The 26,720-nt window shown below is 50.8% G+C and overlaps 1 protein-coding gene across 1 annotated transcript in view; it reads left to right on the forward strand.

Moving 5' to 3' along the window:
* Positions 1–675: 675 nt before the first annotated feature.
* Positions 676–26,720, forward strand: part of MAP6 (microtubule associated protein 6) — a 76,995-nt gene continuing 50,950 nt past the window's right edge. Inside the window, exon 1 of the mRNA XM_006133575.3 lies at positions 676–2,017. Within this exon, the coding sequence (XP_006133637.2) occupies positions 1,263–2,017 (755 nt within the window). The 5' untranslated portion in view covers positions 676–1,262. The remainder of the gene's footprint in view (positions 2,018–26,720) is intronic.

Raw genomic sequence — 26,720 nt, forward strand, 5'->3', positions numbered from 1 at the left:
AAGTTTTTGAGTCCTGAAAATGGGCGGGACAGTACACTCTCCCTGGTGCTGTCCAGCCTTTTGCAAAGCAGTTTGGAATTAGGGACCAGCTGGATGAGAGAGAGGCAGGGAAGGGGGGGGGGGGGAGTCAATTTCTTCTGCAGCAGCCATGACCATATTAGCCACAAAACAACTCCTGCAGCGTGTGAAAAACAAGGCTGGCTCTAAGCGTTTTCTGATATGTCTGATGCTGTGGGCTGTAGACCAGGGTCTATGCTGATGTGGGGAACCTAAGACCTTGGGGGCTGAATGTGGTCCCCAGCTTCCCTGGATCCAACCCCTGAGGCTTGGGGCTCCCCCCTCCAGCACCGGAGAGTCCCTGCTGGTGCACACAAAATCTACTAGCCTGGACCCCCTAGGCTCTGGTGTGCGAGGGAAATATGGATGTGGGGAGCTTTCTCCTCCTCTGGGGCCACACCAGAAAGGCGGGTTGTTTGTTTGTTTCTCACTTGTGTGAACCCTCTCCCCCCACTGATTTTTCTGTGGGTCAGCGCCCCCCCTCAAAAAAACAAAGGTTCCCCACCGCGAGTCTCTGCGGCTGTGCGCCACACGCTCCTCCCGCCAGGGCCCAGGGAGGGAAGAGTTAACAGGGCTCCCAGCCCACTCCGCAGGCGCTGTGCGCTACAGAGGCAGGTGATCCGTCCGCATCGCCCCCCGCCCCCCGCAGCATCCTTCCCTGCGCGGCGCTGCCGACAGCGGGGCTGGGTGGGGCGCGTTTTCTCCGCAGCCGCAGCGGCGCGGCTCCCGACTCCGCGCAGATGAAGGCTCTGGAGCGGCTGCTCCTCCAGCCGCGTCCGTGATCCGCCGCGAAGCCGGACCGGGAGAGAGACGCGGGGGGCGCCGGCAGCCAGCGCCCCGCGGTTCGCAGCGGCTCCGCTACGCGCCATGGCTTAACCGCGGCCGGGCACTGGCCTAAGGTCGCCCAGGACTTGGACCCAGGCGCGTTGGCCCTGCCTTTGCCCGGCGCTTGGGCTGGGCTCCCCGCTCCGCTCCTCGCCCTCCCGGATGAGCAAGGAGCCTTGGAGATCCCGGTCGCCCAGTAGCAGCCAGTGATTGTGTCCCCCTCTCCCCCCGCACAGCTTTCCCCGCCAGGCGTCTGGACCCCCCCCGCGCCGGATCCTGAGCTAGCCCCGCATCCCCGCTGGCCTGGGCGGTGCGGGAGCGAGCGGCGGTCGGTGCCAGGCTGTCCCGGAGCGGCGAGCGAGGCAGCGCGGGGCCGCATCATGGCGTGGCCCTGCATCACCCGGGCGTGCTGCATCGCCCGCTTCTGGAACCAGCTGGACAAGGCGGACATCGCCGTCCCCCTGGTCTTCACCAAATACTCCGAGGCCACCGAGAGCCCCGCGGCGCACGGGAGCCCGCACCCGCCGCGCCCTTCCTCGGCCATCGAGACCCAGCCCTGCATCCTTGGCGGCGACCTGGATGCGGTTGCTAGGGCGACCGCGGCGGGGGACCACAAGGCGGGGCTCGGGCAGCAGCCGCTGCCGGCCGACTCGGTGATGCGCCAGGACTACAGGCACTGGAAGTCGCAGCGGCCCGAGCCCAGCTGCAAGCCCAAGAGCGAGTACCAGCCCTCGGACACGCCCTTCGAGTCGGAGAGCCAGTACCAGAAGGATTTCCGAGCCTGGCCCATCCCCAAGCGAGGGGACCACCCCTGGATCCCCAAGCCTGCCCCGGAGAAGGGCCCCCCGGAGAAACCCCCCGGGGAGGAGAAGAAGAGGAAGCTGCTGCCGGGGCAGGAGAAGAAGGAGGCGGAGGCAGAGCAACGGGCCAAGGAGGAGCCGCCCAAGGCAGCCAGGGCTGAGGAAGGGCGAGAGTCAAAGAGCAAGAAGAGGGTGCAAGTGGTGGAGGATGGGGGGCAGCAGCAACAGCCCGGGCCCTCGGCGCCCTTGGAGGGAGGCAAAGGGCGAGCAGCGGTGGATGCCCTCAACTGGCAGATCAGGGAGGAAGTGGCAGCAGGGGTGACCAGCTCCTACAGGTGAGAGGCAAATACAGCACCCCCTACCTAGCACCCCCATTTTCTGGGCGTGTCTGCCTGGCAACTGGTGTCTCTGGGCCGCGCAACATCCCCCCTTGTCCACCTGCCCAACACCCATTCTCTGTCCTCTTGTCCGCCCAGCACCCTGCCCTAGCCCTGTCTGACACCCCTCCTCTGTCTTGTCTGTCCACCCAGTGCCCTGCCCCAGCCTCGTTTGCCTGCCCAACACCCCCCCTCCATCCTCTGTGCTCGCCCAGCACCCTGTCCCAGCCCAACACCCCCCTCCATCCTCTGTGTCCACTCAGCACCCTGCCCCAGCCCAACACCCCCCTCCATCCTCTGTGCCCGCCCAGCACCCTGCCCCAGCCCAACGCCCCTTCTCTGTCCTCTGTGCCCACCCAGCACCCTTCCCCAGCCTAACACCCCCCTCCATCCTCTGTGCCCACCCAGCACCCTGTCCCAGCCCAACACCCCCCTCCATCCTCTGTGTCCACTCAGCACCGTGCCGCAGCCCAACGCCCCTTCTCTGTCCTCTGTGCCCGCCCAGCACCCTTCCCCAGTCCAACACCCCCTCCATCCTCTGTGTCTGCCCAGAACCCTGCCCTAGCCCCGTCTGCCTGCCCAACACCCCCCCATTTTCTGTGTCCGCCCAGCACCCTGCCCTAGCCTAACACCCCCCCGTCCTCTGTCCACCCAGTACTCTGCCCCAGCCCAACACCCCCCTTCATCCTCTGTGTCTGCCCAGCACCCTGCCTCAGCCCCATCTACCAGACCAACATCCCCCCTCCATCCTCTCTGTGTCTGCCCAGCGCCCTTCCCCAGCTCCCTCCACCTGCCCAATGTCCCTTCTCTGTCCTTTTTGTCAGTCCTATCCCAGCCTTGTTCACCTGTGCAACACCCCCCCTCCATCCTCTCTGTGTCCACCCATCACCCTGTCCCAGTACCATCCCATTGCTCCTCCTCTGTCCTCTCTGTATCCTCTCAGCCTCCTGCCCCCACCTCACCCACCTGCCCAACACCCCTCCTCCCTCCTATTTGTGTCCACCCAGTGCCCTGCCTCAGCCCTGTCCACCAGCCCAACACCCCTCCTCTCTTCTCTCTATCAGAGCCACGTCCCAGCCTCCTCTAACTGCCCAACACCCCTCCTCCATCCTCTCTGTGTCTGCCCAGCGCCCTGCCCTTCCGCCGTCCATCTGTCCAGTGCCCCTCCTCCCATCTGTCTGTGCCCAGCCAACATCCTGCCGTCCTGACCCAATCCCTTTCCCAGCACTCTGCCCTGGTGGCATAAAATGGCCGCAGGGGCCCTGGTGCAAGAATAGGTTTGGAGGTCCCTTCAATATCCCCAAGTCCTTCCACAGCCTGCACAACTAACCCCATGGCTTCCCCCGACTCCCTCCCCTCCCCCACAGTCCACCCTCACCCTCTCACCACAGGACCTTCCTGGCCACCGCTCCAACTCAGCACTCTGCTCCTATGCCAGGTTGGAGGTGGGGGGCTCCTTCCAATCCCAGCCTCTCAGAGGCTTCGCCCACTCCCATCGCCCACCCTGCACTCATGTGGCATGGACTGAATTTGAGCGAGGAGTGGCATTGTGGGCCATGAGCCAGAGAACTGCTGGAGCACCGCACCATCCGGCTGGGTCCCCATAACATCGTGTGCCTGGCATTGCACCGCTGTCACTACTGTAGCTATGCCAGCACCCCACACTGTCACCCTGTTCCAACCCCTTCACAACAACCTTTCTCCATCCTCTATCCATCTGCCGAGCACCATGCACCAATCCTTGGTGTCTGTCTCCCTAGTGGCCCTCAATGCTTTTTGCATCTACCCAGCTCCCTGCTGGCCTGCCCTTGTCCTCTCTGTCCATCTGCCCAGAACCCAGCCCTAGTGCCCCCTCCAATACCTCTCTGTCCAGTCCCCCTCTTCTCTCCTCCCCTCCCTGCAGTTGCTCAATGCCCCACCCCAACCTCAGTCATCCCTCTGCCACACCCTCCCACAATCCTCTGTCCATCTGCCCAGCACCACAGTCAGTGCCCTCTGTCCACCCCATCCATCTTCCTCACCCTATCTCCTGTACTCTCTTCCACTCATTATGCTCCCCCCTCTCCCATCTTCCACTCTACCACAAGCTTTCTCTGCCTGGTGATTTATTTGTTGGGGGGAAGCCAGGGGATATTTCCTGCCATCCTCCCACAACCTCACCCCAGATACATCTCCCTTTGGTGTGTGTGATCATTTCATCTCCCACTAGCTACACTCAGTAACAATCACTACTGGGTCTGCAGCTTCCAGAACTTTCTGAGGGCTCCTCCCATCAGGGCAGCCTCGCCAACAAATCACCATTTCAGTTCCCCTTCCCCTTTCTTTGTAACTGTATGCGTTTACATGCTGGGCTAATGAGCATGCTGGTCATTTTTACACTGTCTGCAAGCCACTAAGAACCAGTGGGGCTTTGGGCTGGAGGCTTTATAGGAGCCCCTGATATTTTCAATGAAATCAACTAGGTGGGAGCATGGCCTGTGAGTGGAGGTTCAGCCTGTGCTGTGCCTGTAATCCCAAGGTGTCTCCTGCAGAGGTTACAGGTTGGAGCATGATTTGCTCCAGATGTATAGGAGCAGGAGGCAGCTGGGATGAAAGCAAACCTCTGCAATGGGCTTCATTTGATGCGGAGGGGTGTAACCCACAGGATCCTGCAGTTGGTGGGTGGGGCAAAGTTTTGTCACTGCTGTGTTAAATGCATTTGATTGAAGTGCTTGCTGGCTGCTGGGGAATCCCCTGTACATAAGCTGCAGATTTTCCTCTGAACTGGTGAAGTCACCTGTCCCCCTTGGTTTGATCTCTCTTTGGATTCTCAGAATGCAATTCATGCCTGGCTTCACATGAAAACGGGCCTCCCTGTGGTTTGGAATAAAATGTAGCGGCTGTAAGGTGTTTGTTTGAAGAAGTACAATGTATTGTAAATGAAAATGAACCGTAGCAAAGAGGGGGCAGGCTGGAAGTACTCGTGCATTGTCTAGTCCAACTGGAGCACGGAGTTCCTTTTGAAATCAGAGCTGTCCCTTGATGCTGTTTTCTGGAGGAAACTAGGGTTCTAGAGTCCTCAGAGCAAGACTGTGAGGGAGGGGGATTGGTGACAAAGAGAATTTTGCAATTCCTCTGTCTCCTCACCCCCAATAGGAAGGCTTCGTGTTTCGAGCAAAGGGAGTGTGGCTAATTAGCTCGTCTCACGGGTTCTACAGATGACACCTGTCACATAGCAGCATGGGCAACAATTTATGTGAATCTACCGTGGATACATAATTCAGCTCCTCCCTGTTTCTGCTGGTAGTGGATAAAAGTGCAGTTGGCATTCAGCTCGAAAATCACGGATGTGATAGATTTTTCTTTCTTATGAACTAAGGCTACACATTCTGGGCCCTGATTCGTCATTGCCCTGGGCCTTGGCAGCCATATGCCCATGTGCTGTGGGAATTCTGTGCCAAAATATTAAAAAATCTGCAAATGTTGTCAAAATAATACAATACAATCACACCCCTTTTCAATTATTCACACCTGCACCCCTCCCCCATCCTCCCTTATCCCTATGTGTCCTTGCACCCCCACTCAGCCACCCTTCCTCTCCGATCCTCATGTACATCTCCTTTTCCCTGTACCCATGGGTCCCTGCATCCCTCCTTCCCCATCCCTGAATTCCACTCAGGCACCCCTCCCCCCATCCCCATGTGTCCCTCCACTGCCACTTCCATAAGTGACTTGTGGTAGCTCTCAGGAGGTGCGCTGTCCCCCTGCCAACACTCTAATTGCTAAATGGGGTTTCCCATCATGCCTCTCCCTGTTCCTCTGGGTGTCCCTCCCTGTCATCCCTCCCCCACAGGTACCAGTGGCCTTTGCTATGCCCACTTCCATTCAGCTCCAACCCCACTCTGTACCCTCAGTAGCACGTCTGATCCTCTGTCTCTGTGTCCCCTCAGCAGCCCAGTGTGCCCTGCTGTGCCTGTTCCCCCATATCCTGTGCCTGCTCAACTGGCCTGTGAGCAGGGCACTGTGAGGAAAGCAGGCTCTCTCCCTCCCTCTCCATATTTGGATGCTCCTGATGGCTGCGTCTAGACTGGCAAGTTTTTCCGCAAAAGTGGCTGCTTTTGCGGAAAGACTTGCCAGCTGACTACACTGGCCACTTGATTTTGTGCAAGAGCACTGACTTTGTAATGTACAAAATCAGTGCTTCTTGCGCAAATACTTTCACACTCCCATTCGGGCAAAAGCCCTTTTCCGGAAATGCTTTTGCGCAAAAGGGCCAGTGTAGACAGCTAAAAACTGTTTTGCGCAAAAAAGCCCCGATGGCGAAAATGGCGATTGGGGCTTTCTTGCGCAAAACCGCATCTAGATTGGCACGGACACTTTTCCGCAAAAGTGCTTTTGCGGAAAAGCGTCCGTGCCAATCTAGATGCTCTTTTCCGCAAATGCTTTTAACAGAAAAACTTTTCCATTAAAAGCATTTGCAGAAAATCATGCCAGTCTAGACATAGCCTCTCTGTATTTGGATGCCCTGCACCAGCTACCCTCTGTTCTGGCACCACTATAGTCTCTGGTGGGTGAAAGGTGTAACTGCCGTGCCTCTTTGGGACAATGCATTTTCTACAGGGAACATAAAATCTGCCAGAGACACAAAACCTGTATGTGCCAAGGTGGCATGGAATTCCTCCTGGAGTAAAACTGGGTGTAAAACAATGCCCCTCTGGGGGGAATTGTTTTCACGCTCACTTTGCACTATTGGAAATTATACACTGTAATGAGAAAACATGGCGTACAAGAGCCTCATACTAATTTCATATTTGTATAAAGCAGCAGTGACATGTTTTGAAGTCAGTGGAGCCATAGTAAAGTGAGAGCAGAATGGGCCCTAAGTTTCTCAATAAAATGTTAAGCTAAACATTTTAAATAGAAAAAAATCTCCGAAAGGGCTGTTGATACCTACTATTAGCAAAAGTCAAAAATGAATATGTATCTGTCAGATGCTTGTAGGAAATGTCTGAGTATTAAGCAGGTTATCTGTGGGGGAGGAGAGTAAGAGCCCTCTGTTTTGTTCTGAGATTGGCACCGATACTGGATTGAATGTGGGCTCCAGTTATTATTGACTGGTGTCAATGCTCTGCATGTGACAATAGGTACCTCTATATTGTGAAATAGCTAGGTACAGTAGGAAGTGCGAAGGACAAAGGAACTGTGGAATTTGCCAAAGATTTGCCAGAGCAACTAGTGATTTGAGGTGCTTCAATATTTAAGGGGGGGGGGAGAGCTGAACTGGACATGCCCTTAAGGGGTTTGATTTTTCAGAATGTACTGAGTACCTGCCCTCTAAAAATCTAGCTTCTTTAAGATGCTCCCAAAAATCAGGTAGTCCCTTTTAATTAAATATTTTCTTGACTTTTTTTGTTTGCTTACTTTTTGGTTTGGGTCAAACAGAAATATCTTTTGCCTTTGCCATTGCTTGCTTGTTTTTAATGGTAGGAATAAAAGGTAAACTGTGTCCTTGAATTATGTAGGAGCTGCCAAAGTGCTGAACTCTTCTCTGTTCTACCATATCAAGTAAGTGGATATTGAGATTATTTACATACATAGAGTCAGAGCCCTGGGGTGCTGGCTAATGCAACGGATTGTAACAGCTCGAAATCAGATCAGTCCATATTTTGATACTGTGACTAATTCTGAGGATGCATTGGCTAGAATGTATCAGGTGGGAGCAGGTCAATTCTGTTTGGAATGCTTAATAAAGGGCAGGTTTATGGTTGTTCTCGGAGGCTGCTGAAAGAGTAGGATGTCCCCCTTTGCACTCCTCCCAGGCAGGCAGCAGTCGTAATTGAGGTGATTACATTCCCTTTGGCAGGAGGGGTGGCCCAGTGCTAACATGGGTAAGGACCACTGCAAATGGGGCCCCTTCCTTACACTAACTAGCGGTAGGAGGCATCACAAGGTAGCAGAAGCTACACCTCTCCTACAGTTCTGCGAGTGACTGTGCTTCCTCTCCCTCTCCTAAAGGTATCATGCCTGCAACGGTAATGCCTGCAGCTGCTCCCCTGCAGGCGGTTCATCCTCTTGAAGACACGTCAAGATCCGTGAGCCATAGTAGAGTCCTAGCTTTGGAAACCAGTTATTTACCAACAATATGTTCAAAACTGCATCTCAGCCTGTTTGTTGCCATCTGTCCTATGAGCCCGTTGCTTGGTGTCCTGTAAAGTGGATCTTTGATAGTAGCATCCCAATTTCTTTTTGTCAGTCTGGGTGTCTGGCATGTGCTATTGAAGCTCTATCTTTACAGCCCTGGAGGTGCTGGAATGAACCGTGATTGAAGGGCCTCAGGGCAGGATGGAGCCTGAAGTGTGCAGAGTATTATGCCTCTAAGGCATCACTTCTTCACCCTCTTCTTTGTGCTCTCGTTTTAGTGCTGTTAGTCCTGTGAGCATGTCATAGGAGGGGTGTTGGCTATCAAAAGGTCTCTCTCTTTACACTTGCATCTTCGTGTATAGGTTTTGCTAGTGGTCCAATGATTTTGAGCTCTCTGTTTAATGTGAAAATATTCAAGAGTTATTTGTTTTAAAAATGCCAAATCTAGAAATCCTTTTAATTATTGAAAAAGCGTTCTCCTCACAAGCTATGTGTGTTACCTCTCGGGCACTTACACCTCCCTCTCCCCTCAAAAAGATCTCATAAGAAATAGACCATGCTAAGGTCTAAGGGCAGAGTTTGCAAACTTGAATGCCAAAAGTTTAGGCAGTTCAACGTACAGTAAAGCACATGCTGTAAACACATGTTTCAGGCACCAAATTGCTGATGTAGGCATTTAGGAGCTCATGGCATGTGAATTTCCCTATACAGGTGTGTGAATTTCACCCTTTGGTGACTCAACCAGCTAGCTAAGAGTATGTCTACACTACAGCACTAATTCGAACTAACTTAATTTGAATTAGTTACTTCGAACTAAGCTAATTCGAATTAGTGCATCTGGACCTAAAAACTAGTTTGAATTAGCATTTTGCTAATTCTAACTAGCATGTCCACATTGAGTGGACCCTGAACCGAGCTTAAGGCTGGCCGGAAGCAGTGCCGGCAGGGCATCAGATTAGGACTTAGAGCGTGGAGCTGCCGTCTCAGGCTAGCCGAGGGCTGTGCTTAAAGGGTCCTGACCCCCACCCCGGACAGACTGTTCTCAGGGATTCCCCGCCTGCAAAGCAGTCCTGGCTTGGAGTGCCCTGAGTGCCCACACTTGGCACATCACAGCACTCGGCCATCAGCCCGGCTGCACTTGCCGCAGGCTGCCATCCGGGGGGGGTGTCAATCGGGGAGCTGCAGGAGAGCTTCCACCCCGAGGAGCCCGCAGAGCCACCCCAGTCCTCCCCATTGGGGGCTCGTACCCCATTCCTCCCTCACCTCCTTCCACTTACCCCTCCCTAGCCCCCCTTCCTGATGTACAAAATAAAGGACACGTGTGTTCAAAAATAGAAACTCTCTTTATTGAACAAAACTCGAGGAGACTGGGAAAAGGAGGTGGGAGAGGGGAAGAGAGAGGGTGGGAGAGGAGAGGGCAACTAAAATGATTAGGGGTTTGGAACAGGTCCCATATGAAGAGAGGCTAAAGAGACTGGGACTTCTCAGCTTAGAAAAGAGGAGACTGAGGGGGGATATGATAGAGGTCTATAAAAGCATGAGTGATATGGAGAGGGTGCATAAAGAAAAGTTCTTCATTAGTTCGCATAATAGAAGGACTAGAGGACACCAAATGAAATGAATGGGTAGCAGGCTTCAAACTAATAACAGAAAGTTCTTCTTCAAAAAGCAAATAGTCAACCTGTGGAACTCCTTGCTGCAGGAGGCTATGAAGGCTAGAACTAGAACAGACTTTAAAGAGAAGTTAGATAAAGTCATGGAGGTTGGGTCCATGGAGTGGTATTAGCCAGGGAGTAGAAATGGTGTCCCTGGCCTCTGTTTGTGGAAGGCTGGAGATGGATGGCATGAGACAAATGGCTTGGTCATTGTTTCGGTCCATCCCCTCCAGGGTACCTAGTGTTGGCCGCTGTCGGCAGACAGGTTACTGGGCTAGATGGACCTTTGGTCTGACCCAGTACGGCCATTCTAAGCTCAGGGCTCAGGGTCGGGGGTTTCACTGGACCACCCTAATTTTCATGCAAACCTGCTCCTGGGTGGCCAGGCTGGCAGCTATCCTGCCTTATATGGCCACTTTCCTGTGCCTAGTGCGGACGTCGTGGATGAGGTCCACGATCTCTGCACTAGACCAGGTTGGTGCCCACCTCTTGCGGACCCGGGCAGGCTCCCGGGAGCCGCGAGCCTGGTCCCGGGAAGAGGCAGAGGGCTGGGTGACAGCGGGTGGCTGGCTCAAGCCATGCCAGGTGCAGGGTCTGCTGGCTGGGTGCTGGCAGGCTTGCACCTGGCATGGGCACCGTAGCCAGCCCGTGTCCCTTTAAGGGCTCCGGGGCCGGGAAGGGAACAGACAAGTTTCCCTGGTGGTGCCCAGAGTGGCCACCAGGGAAAGCTGTGGAGGGCTAGCCTCCCACTAGTTCGAATTAAGTGGCCACACAGCCCTTAATTCGAACTGCTTAATTCGAACTAGGCGTTAGTCCTCGTAGAATGAGGTTTACCTAGTTCGAATTAAGCACTCCGCTAGTTCGAATTAAGTTCGAACTAGCAGTTTGTATGTGTAGCGCCTATCAAAGTTAATTCGAACTAACATCTGTTAGTTCGAATTAACTTTGTAGTGTAGACATACCCTATGTAGGTAACATCTGGATTTAGGTGCCTACCCTCTGGCGCCCACACTGAAAATTTTGACTCCATGTGCTCATTAAACGTTGTGCTGTGTAGGACGTGAAAGCCATTTCTGACTTGCACAAGTGGGAACACTGATGGAATTGCTGAGCCTCTCTTTTGTTGCGTGTTTAACTTTAAAAAACTAAGTAAATCACTTTGAAAAGAGTTTTTAGAAGGTGCTGCTGGGGCTCCAGGCTCTAGAGGAGATATGGGCGGCCGAGTTCCAACCACTGGAACCTAACGAGTTGGACACTAATCCTGCCAGCTGCAGGGCTTCTCTTGGCCCCCAGTGATGTCAGCACAGAACTTTGCTCCACATCTTTCAGGGTCAGACCCACAAAAATAAACTGTCGGCAGAGAAGGGAGGGTCTGGGTGGACACAGATCGGTAGCTGCTGAGCAGAGGTGCTTGGGGCCTTGTATTTGCAGATAAAGGTGAATTGCAGTGGGGAGTTTAGCATAGTGCTCCTTGCGGTAGAGAGCCAGTGGCACAAGGATGGACCATACCTTCAAACTAGTTGGCTATGCCTCCTTTGGAGCAAGCAACAGTAACTGTACCAGTCCTTTCTCCATGAGTGCCTATAGGTCCCCGTTATTTCTGGGGTCTGCATGGGAGCAATGGGGTGGGAAGCGACTTCCTGTGTTTTCTTTCCACCCTCCCCCAGCAAAGTCAGGAAGGGGCAGCCAGAGGTCAGACCCTCAGCTCAATGTAATACCTATTGCTTCAGTGCAGCAAGGGCATTTCATACTGGTGCCTGTCTTCCTTGCTCTTTGCGCTAATGCACATGTGGGGGCTGGCAGCCAATATTCAGAGAACAGATGACCTGGGAGATTTCCTTACAGCCCTTGTGAAGATCAGCATAATGTGATGCTTTAAGACCATGAAACCGGTCTGCAGCAGAAAGCAAATGACAAATTCAGTGGCAGATGGATCCTTTAACTCCCACAGGGAAGTGATGGACAGGATCCCTGGGACGCTAACATGAGAGGGAAAGGAATCCAGGAGACCTGGCTGTATTTCAAAGCACCCTTATCGAAGGCCCAGGAACAAACCATCCCGGTGTGCAGTAAGAAAAGCAAATATGGTAGGAAACCAGCGTGGCTTAGCAGTAAAATCCTTGGTGATCTTAAACACAAAAAGGAAGTTTACAAGAACGTGGACAGATGACTAGGGATATATTGCTCGAGCATGCAGGGGTGTCATCAGGAAGGCCAAAGTGCAATTGCAATTGCAGATAGCACGGGATTTGACTGGTCAGTCTCACTCAATCCCTGGAAAAATCATGGAGGGAATCTTGAAGGAATCCATTTTGAAGCACTAGGAAGAGAGGAAAATGATCAGGAATAGTCAACATGTCTGACCAACCGGATTGCCTTCTGTGAGGAGGTAACTGGCTCTGTGACTATAGGGAAGGCAGTCGATGTGATATACCCATGAGCGGTTGGTGAAAGTAAGGCTGGGGGAGGCAAGCCCCCAACTCCATCACAAACCCCAACCCTTCTGCTGAAGCCCCACCCAGTCCCCACCCTCATGGGGAGGCGGGCAGGGCAGTGTGCTGCGTGCGCGCCCGCCCAACCACAGGGAGGGGAGGGGAGTGGGTGGGCACAAGCTTGCCCCAGCCTCCCCAGCCCCAGAGCACTGGGGAGGGAAGAGGGCATATGGCACAGTTCCAGCCTCTCCAGCCCCGGAGCACTGGGCAGGGAGGAGGCTCAGTGGCTCCAGCTTCCCCGTCCTAGAGCGCAGGGAGGATAGGCACTGAGGGCAGCAACACTCCACCCCCAGAACACCTGCAGCGGGCATTCTGAGAGCAGAGCGTGGGGGGAGGCTATGCCTGGCAATTTGGGAAGGCCAACCCTTCCCCCGCCTAGGCTACTGGATGCCCATGGATATACCTTGATTTTAGCAAAGGTTTTGATACAGTCTCCCACAATATTCTCCCCAGCAGGATAAAGAAGTATGGATTGGAAAACTGGACTGTAAGGTGGATAGAAAGCTGGCTAGATCATTGGGATCAAAGCGAAGCGATCAATGGCTTGATGTCTGGTTGGTGGTCAGTAACAAGCAGAGTGCCCAAGGATCTGTTCTGGGGACAGTTTTGTTCAATATCTTTATTAATGAGCTGGATGAGGGGATGGATTGCACCCTCAGCTAGTTTGAGGATGACACTAAGCTAGGGGGAGAGGTAGATACACTGGAGGGTAGGGTTAGGGTACAGAGTGATCTAGACAAATTGGAGGATTTGGCCAAAAGAAATCTGATAAGGTTCAACAAGGACAAATGCAGTCCTGCACTTGGGACAGAAGAATCCCAAGCGTTGTTACAGGCTGGGAACTGACCGGCTAAACAGCAGTTCAGCAGAAAAGGACCTGGGCATTACAGTGGATGAGAAGCTGAATATGAGCCAACAGTATGTCCTTGTAGCCAAGAAAGCTAATGGCATATTGGAGTACATTAGGAGGAGCATTGCCAGCAGATCTAGGGAAGTGATTATTCTCCTTTATTCAGCATTGGTGAGGCCACATCTGGAGTATTGTGTCCAATTCTGTGCCCCCATTACAGAAAGGAGGTGGATGCATTAGAGAAAGTCTGGCAGAGGGCAACAAAAATGATTGGAGGGTTGGGCCATATGACTTATGAGCAGAGGCTGAGGAATTTGGGCTGATTTCATCTGAGGGGGGGATTTGAGAGCAGCCTTCAGTTACTTGAAATGGGGGTCCAAAGAGGACGGAGAGAGGCTGATCTCAGTAGTTGCAAATGGCAGAACAAGGAGCAATGGTCTCAAGTTGTAGTGGGGGAGGTCTAGGTTGGATATTAGAAAAAACGATTTCACTAGGCAGGTGCTGAAACACTGGAATGGATTACCCAGGGAGGTGGTAAAATCTCCATCCCTAGAGGTTTTTAAGTCCCGGATTGACAAAGCCCTGGCTGGGATGATTTAATTGAGGCTGGTCCTGCTTTTAGCAGGGGGCTGGACTCAGTGACTTCCTGAGGTCTCTTCCAACCCTATGATTCTATGATATTACAGGGATGCCGGGGGAATAGGGCCTGATTCTGCACTGCTTGTCTAACCAAACTCCCACGGCACTCTGTGGGATTTTACCAGGATCAAGCCTGTGAAGATGACCAGCTATTCAATGGTCTGCTAGAGTTTGTCTGGAAATGGGTGACAGAGAAGGGATCATGTGAGGATTACCTGTCGTGTTTCCTTCCTCTGGGGCATCTAATATTGGCCACTGTCGGCAGACAGGATACTGGGCTAGATGGACCTTTGGTCTGACCCAGTACGGCCGTTCTTATGTAGAGGGGGTTGGTAGGAGCTGTTCATTAAAATTCTGACACCTAATTAAAGCAAGGATTGGGGCTGACTTCCCAGCCTGTCTTGGCGTCACTCCGCGTTCCCTACCCATGTGATATGGCTGGACAGTCATTTCTACCAACATTGAGTTATTAAAATAGTTCTGAAGAACAAATGCTCAAGACAAGTCAATGTGGAAAACATCCCTAACTGCCCCCCCCCCCCATCAGCTCTACAACATCTTCACCCTGGGGCATGTGCAGAAATTTAACTTTGACCCCTCTTGGCGGGGGGGGGGGGGGACGACTTGTTCTGTGCCTCCCCCTCCCCTACTCTAGCAGATTGCTTTTCCGTCCTTCCCTGCCCCCCTACCCTGGCTCATGCTCACTCTGCAGTCCTGGGGCTAAGAGGGGCTTGCTCTACCCACCACTGTAGCAAAGATTATTGAGTGGCCTAGGCCTCTGCCTGCCACCTCCTGTGCATACCCCTTCACTCCTGCCCTTCCCTTCCAGGGCTTGTCTACACAGGCGGAAACGGCGCTTTCTGCAGTGAGTCAGTATAGCTCACCACTGAAAACCTCTCTAAGTACCCCCACCCTCTTCTGCCGGTGTAGACAAACCCATAGTTGTTCACACAAACCCTGAGACTGTGAGCTCTTTGGAGGAGGGACTGGCTTTTCCGTTCTGTGTTTGTACAGCATCTCGCACAATGGGCTGGGGCTCCCAGAGACTATGGAAATACAAACAATAAATAATAACCCATGTCGGTGCTCTTTGTTTATTAATAACATTTCTCTGCATTGCTGTACCACCCACGAGTTTCGTTATGGACCTGGGCCCTATTGTGCTAGGTGCTGTACAAACCACACATGGCAGCACAATCACTGAGAAATCTTACTTATCTCCCTCCCACGTGCAGCTCCGCTGGCTTCAAGGGGACTGTGCACATTGGCAGAAAAAGGGACATTTGACTCCAAGAGAAGTTGTCTGCACTAAGTGGAGCCCACTACTCTGTTCCACATGCGCACATCTGAGACTGTCTCTTGTGCTTACGAGCTCCTCCCCAGTGTCGGGCATCTCACCAGCATTCATAGATTTTATTCTCACAAGGGCCCGGTGAAGCAGTAAAGGGTTTTTTTGACATATAGGGAAGTGAGGACAATGTAGGCTAAGTCATGTGCACAAGGTCACACAGAGAGTCTGCAGCTGGACAAGGAATTCCCCCTTCCAGCCTCTTTGCATCCCAAAACTGCCCTAATGAAGCAGCTGGGGATTTCAAAGATGTAGAGAACACTCAGGCAGTGTAACCAGCTCTGGGCTGTTCATTCCCAGCTCCCTACCAAACAGGAGAACTATCTTGCACTCTGACAATCCCTAGTGTATAATGTCACTGATTCACTAGTCTAACTTCAGTCACTTCATCTGACTGGAAGTGATGGGAAAAGCATCTCCTGCCGTTGACTTCTGGTCCCATGACCTCCATCATCTGTCTCTAGAGCCCTGCAAATCCGCAGATATCTGCTTTATGCCAACAGCGTTCGCATCTGCGGGTGTGGATGGTGATATCCACAGCTGTTTTGCGGATGTGGATACAAATTTTGTATCTGCGCAGGGGTCAATCTATCTCTACTAGCCCATAACTAGACTTCTAGGTGCTACGGGCAGAAATCAGCAGGACAGCGGTGAATATGTTAGGTGAAACATTTCAAAAAATAAATTAATTTTTTCTGAGAACATTTTGGTTTTATCAGTGAAAAATGTTGAAGCATTTGGGTTTTTAAATTTTCATGGAAAAATTCCTTTCATCTTGGTAGGAAATTTTTCATTTCTTTTCCCCTGGCCCTGTGAGGAAACAATGTAGTGGGAATTTTCCATCTTTTCTTAGTGAAGAAAAAATAAGAGTGATTTGTCTCTCCTCTTTGCAATGAAATGAAAGTTTTGAAAAAAAATTAACTCTTTTATTAAATATTTCAAAATGAAGAATTTGGAGCAAAATGCATGGTTTATTTGCAAAAATTCTCATTTCAGTTGATAAGGCATTTTTCCTCACAAAAAGGTTTTGATGGAAAACTTTTGACCAAAATTGTCATGATTTGCTAGCATGAAAACCCCTGTTTGGTGTTTTTATTTTTTGTTTTTGTTTGGTTTTGATTTTATTATTATTATTATTATTGTTGTTGTAAAAACAGGCTAAGAAAGCAAAAGTTACTAAAAGCCACAGCTTAGATGATTCAGTGCTTGGCTACTTCCAGCATCCAAACAATAAACAGAGGGACCTCTTAGAAAGTGCTGGATTAGTCCCCAACAAATTCATATTCAGAGCTACTCTTTATGTTCAGTGTTGGGTCTGGAATTCTGTCTCTGACTCTGAAGATAAGATCGAGTTAGTAATGCGAGCCTGACTGCTCTTACTGTGACTGGATTATCCATACTTATTGGAAACACTGAACAGTAGGAGGGTTGCCAGTTTTGTAAATGAACATTCATGGAACATATTACTACTCTGTTACTGTTGTGTAAATCCAGCATAATAAAGTCAGCAGTTATGCCTGATAGCCACTGATGTTGTTGGGCCTATTAAAATTAAGGGGAATTTTTCCATTGACTTCTATAGGAATTGGAGCAGCGCCATAAAGACCCAAACTGGGCCCATGGTATTATTAAAGTAGAGTATATAACAGTAAAGGCCAAATTCTGCTTTCAGCTACATCTGTGGAATCCCTTGTCAGCTACATCTCTGACAATAGGATTTGGCAATGGGTATTTAAGGAAAAACCAAGCAAAATTTCCTTCAAGCCATTATAGAATCATAGAATCATAGGGCTAAAAGAGACCTCAGGAGGTCACTGAGTCCAGCCCCCTGCCCAAAGCAGGATCAATCCCAACTAAATCATCCCAGCCAGGGCTTTGTGAAGCCGAGACTTAAAAACTTCTAGGGATGGAGATTCAACCACTTCCCTACGTCACCCATTCCAGTGCTTCACCACCCTCCTAGTGAAACAGTTTTTCCTAAAGGGCCATGTTGAAAACAACATGTTTGATAGCTTTGGTAGTGAGTGGTTATTTAATATGTATTTGATTGGCAGCATGGATGCTGTAGTTCTGCTGAAGCCAAGGAGACCTGTCACTTAATGGGTGGATAATTGCACATACATCTATCCTTCATCATTTCAAGAAAGTCTCCCAGACATGCAGAGAGTACAGACTAGGGAGACTGAAAACATAGCTGTGGGGGGAGGTGAACTCCTTCATTCATTTCAGTGTGGAGGGGAGGGCAATGCTGAAGTCTCTTTCTGGGGACCACACCAATGTTAATTTACTTCAGAGGCAGGTTGGGGGTGGGGATTGGAGATGTGAGTCTTTCTCTTCAAATCCCAAGGGCCCAGAGCACAGGTTGGGATGAGAAGGGGATCGCAGAGCCACCAGATACATTCCTCACTGCTGACAAAGGATGTCAGCGCTGCTTTGACTAGTCCTGGCCAAACCAAGCTTTCAAGCTGGCTCTGAGCAGGCTTTAACGCAGTGTCAGGAGTCGCTGACAGGGCCACCCTGCACCTTGGAGTTCAGTGTGTTCCTGACTGTTCTGCCCCTGTTCGGGTAATAGGCAGCACTGTGGTCTGTGGTGGGGACTCCCCACACAGCGAGGTTCCTCCAAACGCTTAACACCCATCACTCCAGCGAATAGAGTTGTTCCAACACTTTGATCAGAATGGGCTGACTTCCGGTGCCATGGCAACGGATAGTCAATGGACATGTGGTATAATCCCAGATGCTGAATGGAACTCTGCCTCCATCAGTCATGTGCAGCCTCTGTGGAGACCAGGCTGGAGGGGCCATTGAGCTGGGTTAAGGCCCTGTCCTCCCAGGATTTCAGGCCGGCTCTCCTACCGACTATGACTGTGGGGGATGGAAAGGCCAGCTTCTAGTCTGCCCATCCCCAACTAGTCATGGCTCTGGGGCAGGGCCAGCCTTTTTCAGCACTGCTGCTGCCCTGTGGGTGCACCCCATTGGTACAAATGGGGGACAGAGTGGTGTGATGCTCCAGTCTGTGCACAGACTTGGGACAAAGTCACCCAGCCTCTCCCAGGCTGACAGTGCAGGGAGCATCAGCTTCTCCTAAGCGAGTTTATTGCACTGCTGCTTGCTACTTTTCAGCCTGCACAGCCGGTAACTGCGAGGTATGTGTCCATCCTTTTCTTAAATCCATCTATACCACCTGTTCCAGCTGCCTGTCTGTCTAGTCCGCTATCTATACAGATCCACTTTACACAGAAGGACGCCCCTGAATATTGGCAGTGACTTGTTAGGGAAGATTCCCAGTGGTGAAGGCCTTTGATTCTGTGAGCTGCTGCTTATTTGAATGTCTCAGGGCCTAAGTGCTTTGTGGAACAAAAGCCACGAGAGGCTTACAATGTAATTTTAGGTCTGATGCAACAGGAGAGCAATAAACAAAGTAGGGAAATGGGGGTGAGGGAGGGACATGAGGAATAATCAGACACGGTGGCTCAGATCTGTGTGTGGTGTGTCTTGCTTGCTCAGCAGTGAGATTGTATTTTAATGGATTTATTGATTGTTTAAAATCTTTGTTTATAAACTCAGGCCCTGATTCTGCAGTGACACACTTTGCAGGCTTTCTTTGTCTTCTTTTATCCTTCTCCCTGACTGCTTTGATTTCCTGCCTCTTCTATTAACTTGGGATAAAAAAGGCAGCTGATTGAGGTGGATCTATGGCTGGAGGCCTTGCAGAAGACTTTATTTCATTGATGACATTGTCACAAAAAGTGGGAGTGGGCTAATATAATTTGCAGAAGGCACAAAGGTGGAGAGTGGTGTTGCCAATACAGAGGAGGATCAGAATATCACACAAGAAGATCTGGATAATCTTGAAAACAGAAGTAAGATAAATGGGATGAAATTAGTGCAAACAGCAAGGTTATGCACTTGGGGACGAATAGCACAATTTTTTTTTATAATCTGAGGATTTATCAGTTGGGAAAGACAGAGGAGGAGAAAGTCCTGGGTGTATTGGTTGAATGAGGCTCTATGTGACAGCATAGGACTGCTATGGCAGAAGGCATGAAAACAGAAGCAGGAGAAGGATCCAAGATTTGTTATATTCAACCAGTCTGCCCTCTTGCACATCACAGACCTAAAATTTTAACTGCACATTCCTGCACTGAGCCCAACAACTTGTGGCTGATCTTGCAAAGGGCTCTTAAAATGGTATTAAGGAAATGTCTATACTTACGAGAAATCAATAATCCAGAGATCGATCTTCTAGTGTTCAATTTAGTGGATCTAGTATAGACCCGTAAATCAAATGCTGAGGGCAGCCCCCTGCCAGCATCCAGTACTCTTCCTTCTGTGAGGAGTTAGAGAAACCGATGGGAGTATTTGCTCCTGTCGGTCTCCCACTGCATGGATGCCACCATGGCTCGGCTTAACGAAAGCTGACTTCAGCTGCGCATTTGCGTAGCTGGAGTTGCATACCTTAATTCAATCTTTCTAGTCTAATATAGACCAGGCCTAAGTGTGGCCTTGCTTCTGGGCCACTACACTGGGCCTGAGAAAATCTTGTTTCTAGTCTCAGCTCTGATGTGTCAAGTCACTTCATTTGTTTTCCCTTTTCACCCTTTATCTGTCTTGCCTAATTAGACTGTAAGATTTCTCAGACAGAGACTGTTTCTTCGGGTACGTCTACATAGCAACATTATTTTTAAATAACTAGCGTTATTTTGAAATAACTTAGTACTCCTCTACACAGCAGGCAGTTATTTCGAAATACAGGCAGTCCCCGGGTTACATGGATCCGACTTACATCGGACCCCTACTTACAAATGGGGTGAGGCAACCCCGCACTAGCTGCTTCCCCCCAGCAGACCAGGGAGACGTGAAGCTAGCGCCCCCCTCAGCAGATCAGGGAGATGAGGAGCGGCTTTTCTCAGCAGACACCTCAGCTTGAGAATAAAGGACTGAGGGAAGTGAGGTGTGGGAGAATAAAACTGAGCTCTGGAGAAATGTTTGGTTAGAGTTTCCCCTACAATATGTACCAGTTCCGACTTGCATACAAATTCAACTTAAGAACAAACCTACAGTCCCTATCTTGTATGCAACCCGGGGACTGCCTGTAGTGTTGAAATGCTATCAAGCTGGAGGTCTTCTTACTCCTATTTCTGTAACCCTCATTGTATGAGGAATAAGGGAAGTCAGAGGAAGGGTGCTCTATTTTGAAATAAGTGCTGTGTAGATGCTCCAAATTTTGAAATAAGCTACGCAATTGATGTAGCTCCATTTGAATAGCTTATTTCGAGTTAAGCCCTGTGGTGTAGATGCACTCTTAGGGTATGTCTACACTACCCCCCTAGTTCAAACTAGGGGGGGTAATGTAGTCATACGGAGTTGCAAATGAAGCCCGGGATTTGAATTTCCCGGGCTTCATTTGCATGAAGCCGGCCAGCGCCATTTTTAAATGCCGGCTAGTTCGGACTGCGTGCCGCGCGGCTACATGCAGCACGAACTAGCTAATTCGGATTAGGCTTCCTCGAGGCGTACAGCTAGTTTGGATAAGAAGCCTAATCTGAACTAGCTAGTTCATGCCGTGTGTAGCTGCACGCAGTCCGAACTAGCCGGTATTTAAAAATGGCGCCTGCCGGCTTTATGCAAATGAAGCCCGGGAAATTCAAATCCCGGGCTTCATTTGCAACTCCGTATGACTACATTACCCCCCCTACTTCGAACTAGCGGGGTAGTGTAGACATACCCTTACTGTGTACGTGTCAGGGCCTAGGACAATAGGGCCTTGACCTTAGTTGGGCCCTTAAAGTGCTGTTGTAATAAAGAATAATAATAGAAGCAAGGAGCAGCTAATTTCGAGTTTGGGACTTTCCCTGGGGCTTTCCCTCCCCTTATCCTTACATTTAGAATGGGTGTTCCGTGTTTTGTTTCAGCAAGGTAGGTAGCCATGTTAGTCTGTTTCTGAAAAAAAAAAAAAGGCACCTTATAGACTAACACATGTATCTGACAAAGTGGGCTTCCGCTCACAAAAGCTTGTGCCCACATGGTTTGTCTGTATCTTTTATCACCTTTGGATCATGACTGCTTTGTTTTCCTATCTGCCTGCCAGCAGAACAGATCTTAGCCTGTGAACACTCTAATCTAATAACGTTTTACTTTATCCCTAGCTAGCTGGAGGTATTCATTATGCTCCAGATACACCTGTTAGCCCTCTTTGAAACATATAAAGAATGTATATACCTTCTTTAAGCCTCACAGCACGACTGGCAGACAGTGCATGTGGTCTTAGGATAGTTTTATGTAATGGAACAATTAGCTCTCAATGTATAACTTCCTATGCTTGCTTAACCTTTTACCCACTTCTCTATAGGGGGTTCCTAATTTCAGACCCTAAGTGTTTCTCCTGTCCTCAAGTAGAGCATTATCTGAGGTATAGATTGCCTTCTAGTGATACTTACATACACCCAGCAGAGACCCAAAACACTTTGCAAAGTTTGTGCATGGTATAGGAATAACTTGGCCACCACTGGAAAACAAGTAGCTCCATGGTGAAACACAGCACAGTCTGTGCCTCTGCGACCACACAGAGAGAGTGTGGGGGTGGGGGGAGATGTTTTGATGGGGAAGAAAGAGGAGACTGTTTGCTGCAGGGGAAGTGACCCAGTTCTAGGGAGGATTTTAGGTGGCACGTGTAATTACTGGGGTTGCCCATTTGGACAGGGCGCTGCAGTTGACATCCCTCGCTCTTGTGAAAAAGGCCATGAAGTTGTTCATGACAGTAGATGGCCAGAGCAGTCCTACAGCCCCTCACTCACCGGAGTGACTGGCCCATCGAACACAAGCAGCCAGATCTTCCACAGGTGTAAATCAGTATGGCTCCATCGGCTTCACCGATTTATACCTGCAGAGCATCTGGCCTAAGGACTGCAGCCCGTAAGACTGTGTGACCTACCCACCCCATAAAGGGCAGCAAGGGGAGGCAGTGGGCTCTTAATCCCCAGCAATGGTTGGAAGAACTGAATAGTCCCAGAGAGGGGCGGATTATGTTTCTCTTATAGGAGCTGTTCACCAGGTCTCCTGAACCTTCCTCAGGGGCAGGGCAGCTGTTCTCCACCCCAGCGAGGGCCATTGCCTCATAAGCAGGACTGAACTCTTAGCATGGCAAAGTGCTGAGTCAAAACTATTTAAAGTTTTGCTTAAAATGACCTGAGTCAGCACAGTCTGTGTTGTGAGAAGATGCTTGGTAAGTTTCAGACAATACCCAGTTAGCCCTCACAGCATTGCTGTGAGGCAGAGTCGGTATCATATGCACGTACAAGGTGTTTTGAGAGTCTTGGATGCAAGGCGCTATGGGGATGCAAAGCACAATTATTGCTATCAATGGGAACTGAGGCACAGCTTGCGAATAACTTGCATCCGGTCATGCATGGGAGTTGGTGATAGCGATTAGCATTCAGACATTCCGGGCTCCAAGTTTTTAAATTCAGACCCTTTGAGCCCAGTGCCCGCTCCTTATTGGAGGGTAGAAATAAAAGCTTGTCTTTGCAGTTTATCACTGGATACAAATGTCTGTTGCTGCCAAAAGATTTGTGACTCCTTGTGATTTGAGTGACTCAGAAAATACCAGAACAGAGACATGGCTCTGCAAGCCAGATGAGGTTTCAGTATCTGTTACTGTGCCGTTAATGATAGCGCAGGAGGCTGTGTTGTCTCTTCTGTGACCTGTACGAAGATAGGGCTGAACTACAGTGGGGCTTTGCATGAAGTCTGGAATGTTGTTTATCCATCTAGTCTTGCAGGTGTGTTTGTTGGAGAGTGGCCTGGTTTTCTGATACAAATGACCTTGCAAAGCATTTTGGTTTACAAATATTGTTTTGCTGCTGCTTTACGTTTGCTTTAAAGATGGGTATCAGAGGTTGACTTGCTCTTTGATTCTTACTGATTGTCTAACCCATGAGGTATTTAGGGTGAAGAACGCCCTTTCCTCAATAGAGGTGCTTTGGGGGTAGGAGCAGAGCAGGTCCGGAGCCATCCTGAGGGCAGAGGTCAAGATATGCCACGGTGCAACTTACTGCAGCTCTGGAAGGCAGTAGCATGCGTGTTCCTCCCGCCAATCAAAGCATCTACAGCAGGGGTGGGCGAGAGAGCCTCCACAGGCTGAATCTGGCCCACCAAGAAGGTTGATCCGGCCCATGGATACCTTCCCGCTCCCCCACCCCCAGAGCACGTGAAGTCTCCTCCCCCACCAGGAGCTTGTAGCGCTTAGAGCAGGGGTGGGCAAACACCTCTCAGTGGGCCAGATCCGGCCTGCCTAGGGATTTGATGTGGCCTGTGAGGTAGTTCCAGGCCCCGCCCCCAACAGGCGTGCCCAAACTGTGGCACATGTGCCATGGGAGAAAAAGCTCATATTTATCCTCCTCCCCCCACGCAGCCGCTGGAGAGGAGGCAGCACTGGGGCTCCGCAACAGCGCCTCAGCTGCTATAGCCACGCGGTCTGGGCCCAGCCCCGGAGGCACTGTGGCCACGTGGCCCCAGGCCGCCATGGAGGCCAAAATGCTGTAGCCCAGAGCTGACCCCAGAGTCACCACTGCCATGGCCACACAGCCTGGGGCCGGCCCCGGAGGCAATGCTACTACAGCCACACGGTCTGGGGCCAGCCTCAGGCTGCCTGGCCACAGTAGCGGCACCTCTGGGGCCGGCCCCAGGCCACCTGGCTGCAGTAAAGGCACCTCCACGGCCGGCCCCAAGCTGCCTGGCCATGGTAATGGTGCCTCTGGGGCTGACCCTGGGCCACCTGGCCAAGATAGTGGTGCCTCCAGGGCTGGCCCCGGGCTGCGTGGCCATGGCAGCAGCGCTTCCAGGGCTGGTCCTGGGCCGTGGCACCTCCAATGTGGCCTGTGGCTGCAATGCCTCCGGGGCCAGCCCATGGCTGTGGCAGAACAGCTGGTGGTTCTCTCTGACGGGGGTGGGGGAAAAGACTTCACACGTTCTCCCATCCCCCGGCCAATCAGGGTCTGTGGGCGGTGGAGCACAGAAGTGTCCTGGCCCCACCTCTTCCACCTGAGGCCTCGCCCCTTCTGGGGTGGCCCGGAGCCACTTCAAAAATTTGTGAAGTGGACCCCCCCTTCTAAATTTATTGCCCACCCCAATCTACATGAAGGGGCTGGATCCTCAGTGGGTGTAATTTGGCATAGCTAAATAGATGGAGCTATTCTGACTCCCACCATCGGGGAAACTGGCTGAGAGCATCTCAGTTGGCTGGACACTCCAAAGCAGCCTTCGTGGGGCTGCAGAATGCTTACAGATCCACTGAGCCCCACTCTCGTGCAGTGGGTCATGGCAGGGGGAGGAGTTAGTTCGGCATAACACCCTACCTGGCTGATTCCCACTAGCAGCTAATGCCATGGAAGGCATCTTTGTACCTGAAGAGAGTCTCTTCTCAGTCTGACACCAAAGGAGGGGTGCTGTGCTGAAAACTGTACAATATCAGTACTACACACCAGATTCCTTGTTCTGCCTTCTCCCGGCTTGGAGAAGAAGTCACCCATGCAGGCAGCCTAAGCAGCTAAGATCGTTATGGGAATGCTGGTCATGATGGTTAATAGAAAAAGAAAGAGCGTGGGTGAATATGAGCAATTCCCTGCAATTAATTATTTAGGGAATGAATTAATCCTTCCTTCCTCCCTGCCCATTTTCTTCTTATTCTTTCCCATTTACTAGGCCACAGAGCCGGCTGCAATCAGAGGGGGAGATAGACTGTGAGTTAATCACTTTGGGCGAGGGGTGCAAATGACTTCTCAGTGGATGGGCAGCCTTCCAGTATGGTACAGCTAAGCACCTGAAAGCTAAGCACCTGAAAACATTCTTAACATGGGATGCCAAGATGTAGCGGGTGACCCTGTGCATAGATGCCTGCCAGAAACCTCACACCAAGCAGCAGAAGGCTGGGGCAGAAACTGGCTTATTCAAAAGCTCACAGGCCTCTGTGGGCCCTTGAAACACTATCTGCAATGGAAAAGGACAATGCCCCAGGCTCCTAAGTCCCTGACACCAAAAATCCCTTGTCCCAGCTATGGCTCCTAAGGGCAAATGGGAGTTTTCGAAGGAAAGGAAGCAAAGGGAAGGGGTTTATTTGTGTGAGCCATAGAAGTGGAAGCCACCCAACCTTGAATCTCATGCAGGGTACTTCATTCTCTTCTCACACCATCTGTGACTGTGAAGAGCCATTGATCTGATTCACTCTGGTATGAGACCAGACTTGGGCCCAGCATGTCCTAAACTCTCTTGCAGGCCTGATTCACCTCTCACTGATACTGTTGTAAATCAGGAGCAGCTCTCTGAAGTCAGTGGAGTTACGCTGGAATAAACCTTGTATATAAGAAGAATCAAGCCCCAGAGGCTGAGGATCTAATTTCCCACTGCTCTAAGGACTCATTTACACCTGGGCTGGGTGAAAGCATTATTCTGCTTTCAGCAAGTCACATTCCCTTCGTCCAGGTGCAAATAGCTTCATCAGGACCTAGCCTTCGGCTATGTCTATGCTACCAGGTTATTTTGAAATAATAACTCCTGAAATAATACCTCCCCAAATAACTATTTCAAAATAAGTCTATTCTTCTTCACAAGCAGGAGTTGTTATTTCGAAATCACAAGCCCATAATTTCAAAATAACAGGCTTGGTAGTGTGGACGCTCGCCTTGTTATTTCAAAATAAGAGGAGTTATTTTCTCCAGTGTAGACATGCCCTAAAATAATTGTCAGTGAGCAGGGCCATCTGAACTCCCATTCATGCACTGGGAGCCCTTGTCCACCCTACAGAGACTGGCACGTCAGCTGGTGTATTGGGGGTGTTGGGAAGCTTGGAGAAAAGGAAACTTTTGATAAAGCATATGGCCCAAGTGCTGAGGAAATATCAGTGAAATCGCTAAGGACTATCCTTAAGCAACAAGAGATCTGGCCACGTTGTATACAGCAGAGGGCCCCTTTCTTCATCAAGGACTTGGCTCTGTTTGCGTGTGGCTGCAGGGTGAATTGCTGGCAGGCAGCATAGTAAGCCAGGGATGCCATGTGTCCAGTGGATAAATGAGCCTCTCTGAGCAAAGCAGCAGAGCTTGTCATGGAGTCCACAAGTATCTATGGTAACCAGCTCTGAGGGCTGCGAGGGGGTTTGCTGGCAGGCAGCCAAAGGGGCGAGCTGGAACGGTGCAGGGAGGAGGGGGAGCCATATGTCCTGTTTGTGCAGAGCTGCATGCGGCTGTTGCAGCATGGTAATGTAGAGAGCTGGTCATCCATACTGAACAACCTGCGTGGCCAGCTGCCCAGCTCCTAGCTGTGGACGAGGATGAGGTCAAGATCTGGCCCAGTAAATACGGGCAGTGCCCTTTCCCCAACTGCTGGCATAAATGCACAGAACACTGACTAATAAAAGATGAACTGCTCCAAATATATAGGGTTTCCAGATGGTTTAACAAAAAATACTGAACACCTCCCCACACCTGTCGCCCCTCCCCCAAAAGCACCAGGAAAACATTCTGTTGAGGGAAATAAAAGGGGGAGACAAAAGTTGTTAAGCAAA

This window comes from Pelodiscus sinensis, chromosome 1, assembly GCF_049634645.1.
Source record: "Pelodiscus sinensis isolate JC-2024 chromosome 1, ASM4963464v1, whole genome shotgun sequence".
Lineage (NCBI taxonomy): Eukaryota > Metazoa > Chordata > Testudines > Trionychidae > Pelodiscus > Pelodiscus sinensis.